This window comes from Falco peregrinus, chromosome 4, assembly GCF_023634155.1.
Source record: "Falco peregrinus isolate bFalPer1 chromosome 4, bFalPer1.pri, whole genome shotgun sequence".
Lineage (NCBI taxonomy): Eukaryota > Metazoa > Chordata > Aves > Falconiformes > Falconidae > Falco > Falco peregrinus.
The window spans coordinates 38,956,338-38,960,239 of NC_073724.1; the positions used below are offsets into that span (position 1 = coordinate 38,956,338).

At 60.1% G+C, this 3,902-nt stretch overlaps 1 protein-coding gene across 1 annotated transcript; it reads left to right on the forward strand.

The window, feature by feature from the left end:
* Positions 1–507: 507 nt before the first annotated feature.
* Positions 508–3,181, forward strand: MID1IP1 (MID1 interacting protein 1). Its single transcript, XM_055803041.1, has 2 exons — positions 508–824; positions 1,260–3,181. Exon 2 carries the CDS (start codon positions 1,404–1,406, stop codon positions 1,896–1,898), a length of 495 nt encoding a protein of 164 aa, XP_055659016.1. The 5' UTR covers positions 508–824; positions 1,260–1,403; the 3' UTR covers positions 1,899–3,181.
* The last annotated feature ends 721 nt before the right edge of the window (positions 3,182–3,902 follow it).

Genomic DNA, 3,902 nt, shown 5'->3' on the forward strand with positions numbered 1-3,902 from the left:
TCCCCCCCGGCCCCGGGGCTGGCACGGCGAAGCGAGGCGGGGCGCGGGAGGACAGCGGGCAGCCGCGGCTCCCCGGCGGTCTGGCGGGAGGCGGCGACGCGGGCCGGGCCGAGGCGCCCTCCCTGCCGGCCCGCTCTAATTGCCGCCGCGGCACGCGGAGCGGGGGGGTGGGCGGCGTGGCCGTCACGCTCGCCGCGCGCCCGGCAGCCAATGGGCGGCCGGGGCGAACGCGGACAGCACGCGGAGCCCGCGTGTCCCCGCCGGCCGCCCTGTCAATCACTCTCCCCGGCCCCGGCTCAGCGTGGCCGCGCCTCCCGCTCCCCGCCCGGGCCGTGGAGGGGGCGGCTGGCGCCCCGCCGGCTCAAGGCCGCTGGCCCCGGCGCTGGGTGAGCGGACAGCGGTGCTGAAGCCCTTCTCGGTCAGGGCGCCGTGCCCCGCCCGCGGGGCTGGGGGGCTCTGCAGCCCCCGTCCCTCTCTCAGGGTGCGGGTGCGGTGCTGCAGCCGCGGGACGGGGACGGGGGGGGGGGGGAGCCCGGGGTCCCGGCTCCGCAGTTTCCCCCGCGAAGGCCGAACCCGCGCCGCCCGCTCCCGCTCGGGGAGCAGGATGTGGCCCCGTCCCGGGCGGTCTCGGCGCCCTCCCCGTCGCGGCGCCCTCCCCCGGTGCGGGGCGAGAGGCGGAGCCGCCCGCCGCCTTTATCTGGCGTGCCGGCGCGGGGGGGTGGCACTGGGGAACACCTTGGTTTAAGATACGGGCTATAAATACGGCGCCGGGGATGGGAGCGCGGCCACGGGCGGCGGCGGGCTGACGGCTCCGGAGACGGTGGGTGCCTCCCCCGCGGCGGCTGGGCGCCGCTTCCATTTTGACTCGCCGGCGCGGTGCGGGGGTGCCTTCCCCGCGGCCGCCCCCCAGCGCCGCGCCACGCGTGGCTCCCGGCGGGAGCGGCGGGGAGGGGGGGGGGTGGGTATTTTTTTGCATTTCGCCTTTTTTTTTGTACGGAGGGGAGCGGCAGCAGCGAGCCCCGGCGGCTGCACCGGGCGCCTCCGGAGGGCTGCTGGGGGAGCGGGGGGCGGAAGGGCGAACAGAAGGGCCGCGGAGGGGAAGCCTAAAAAAGGGGACGGGGCTGCGGATAAAGGCGGGAAGGGGGGGGGAGAAGAAGATGGCGAGGGCGCCGGCAGGAGGGGACGGGAAGGGAAGGGAAGGCGGGTTGGGGGAGGGCAAGCAGCCCCTAACCCCGCCGCCGGCCGCTGCCTCCCAGCAGGATTCTGCTCGCCAGCAGCCGCCCAGCCCAGCCCGCGGCGGAGGGCGAGCGGTGCCGCCAGCGAGGAGCAGCAGGAGGAGGTCGCCGCCGGAGGAGCCCCGCCGTCCGAGCCGCTTCGCTGAGCTCGCCCGCCCGCCCGCCGGCATGATGCAGATCTGCGACTCGTACAGCCAGAAGTACTCCCTCTTCAACGCCATGAACCGCTTCATCGGCGCCGTCAACAACATGGACCAGACGGTGATGGTGCCCAGCCTGCTGCGCGACGTGCCGCTGCTGCTGGAGGAGCTGGACGCGGCGGGCGCCGTCTGCCCGCAGCGGGACGCCGCCCTGCCGCCCGGCGACCCCGGCGCCTACTTCTCCCGTAGGGACATGTACAGCCACTACATGCTGCTCAAGTCCATCCGCAACGACATCGAGTGGGGCGTGGTGCAGCCGCCGGCGGGCGAGGAGGCGGCCCGCAAGAAGGACAAGCTGGGCGGCGGGCCCGCCGAGGAGGGCGAGGGAGAGGAGGACCTGGAGAAGCAGTTCCACTATCACCTCAGCGGACTCCACTCTGTCCTCTCCAAGCTCACCCGCAAGGCCAACGTCCTCACCAACAGATACAAGCAGGAGATCGGCTTCAGCAGCTGGGGGCAGTGAGCGCCGGGGGGGAGCGGGGGAAGGGGGCGCCCGGCACGCCGCCGGGAGCGGGAGCGGCGCGTACCCGCCCGGCGCTGCTGCCGCCGCCGTGGGGGCCTGCGTGTGCCCCGGGCTGCGGCTCCCCTGCGCGCTCCCGGGACTGCAGCCGGTTTTCTACCAACGCACAAGCCAGAGAGAGATGTAAATTAATCAATACTAGCTCATTAATTATTTCCCCCCTCCCCTTCCTTCTTTGTTTGGGTTTTTTTATTATTGGGTATGGGGCGAGCGGTTGCTGTGCCTCCCCGGGCGGGGGTGCCGAACCGGTGCGCGTGCGAGGCGGTGGCGTAGCTGGCAGACGGGAGGCTCGACACAAGCCGATGAACATAACAAAACATAAAAATTGCTTCCGATACCCGGGAGGGAACCCAGTGAGCAAACGAGCATCCCTCTGCCAGGGGACGGATGGCAGGTCCCCACAGTTGTACATGTACTGGAGTTTATTTAAACTTTTTTTACTCAGATGTAGAGTATATTCTAAAATAAATGCAAATGTATTAACTAAAAGTGACTTAAAACTTTTTGGTATGACTTATGCTTAATTAAATGATATTTTTAACGTCTGGAATTCTTCTGTTGTTCGAAGTTATTTCCAGAGCTGCCTTACTAGATGGAGAAGCCTCTTCGTGTGCAAGAGAGGGGGTTTTGTGGGCTTCCCACCCCTACCCCCCCCCCCCCGCCCCGAAGGGAGTGATTAGGTAGTGATAACTTGGCGTATCCAAAATGGATGAATGACCATATTGACTGCACCATACACGGCCTAAGTTTGATAAGCTGCTCCCAACTGGACAGTCCAGTTGCTCCTTGCGAATGCTGGCATGAAGGTCAGTGCCCCTTTAACAGAATCTGAGAAGATGGAGTCATGGTTACTTTGCAGGCAGAGATTCATGGAGGTTGGAGCGAAGCCTAGGAATGACTCGCTTTTTCGGGAAGTATCTTAATGTACTGTGGGGAGCTCTTTTCTATCCCTTGGAACAGGTCTGGGATACTTGCCCTCCCTTCTCTCTTGCATTTCTTTCCTCTCTAATCTTCCTTGGATACAAGTAATTAATTGGTTTTATGTTATCCAAGTTGTATTGATTTCTTTCTCTCTGCATTATTTTCTTTTATTTGGCGAAATAATGTGCCTTGGAATTGGGTGTCTATATCATGTTCTAATATTAAAAGTGTACTTACTGATTACAATACAATGTGTGCATATCACAGAGGATAACGATTTAATAAATACGTACATCCTTACATAACGTATGAAGTTTTCTTCTCATGCACTGAAATGCCAAGTTTGTAGACATACTGCAATTGCATTTTGTATTATTGCCATCGGATTTAGGGCTTGTTTGGTGGGGTTTTTTTCTTTTAAAAATAGAAGAATTTTTCTCTCCGCTTTAAGGATATTCTTGCTTAAATTCAGGTATTGCCCAGCAATTTGTTTTTCAGCCCAACTGCTAGAACACTGCAGAGTGCAGAACACTGCACTCCAGACATGGTACTAGTTGGCAGACGTTTGTATTGTTAAAACAATCAGCCTGCATGTGTGTTTGAAAATATGTATTCTAAAGATTTTTTTTCCTTCTAGGGTAAAGAAGTTTGTAAGGAACAGATGATTTTCAGCTTGGCGATGCTTGTTCTTTTTGTAAGGTTTTTAACTCCTCTTCCCCTCCTCTCTTGGGAAGATGCCAGGAAAAATGTCAGGAACAAGGAGAGGGATTACTCTGGTTTCCTAACATGTCGGCTCGCCAGTCTCGCTACAGTCTTAACTAAAGTGATGCAAAAGATGCAGTGCCTTATGCTGGACAGTAAAGTTTTGTTCTCCTGAGGATGAGAGGGAGAACCTGTTCTGCTGCATGTCTCCCTTCTGCCTTGTGCTCAGCTGTCTGAAAACCATATTGCAACCTCTGCTCGGGAGGGCTGGTAAAACCTCAGACAAAAGCAGCCAACAACAGTTTCAACAGCACTCCTTCTGAA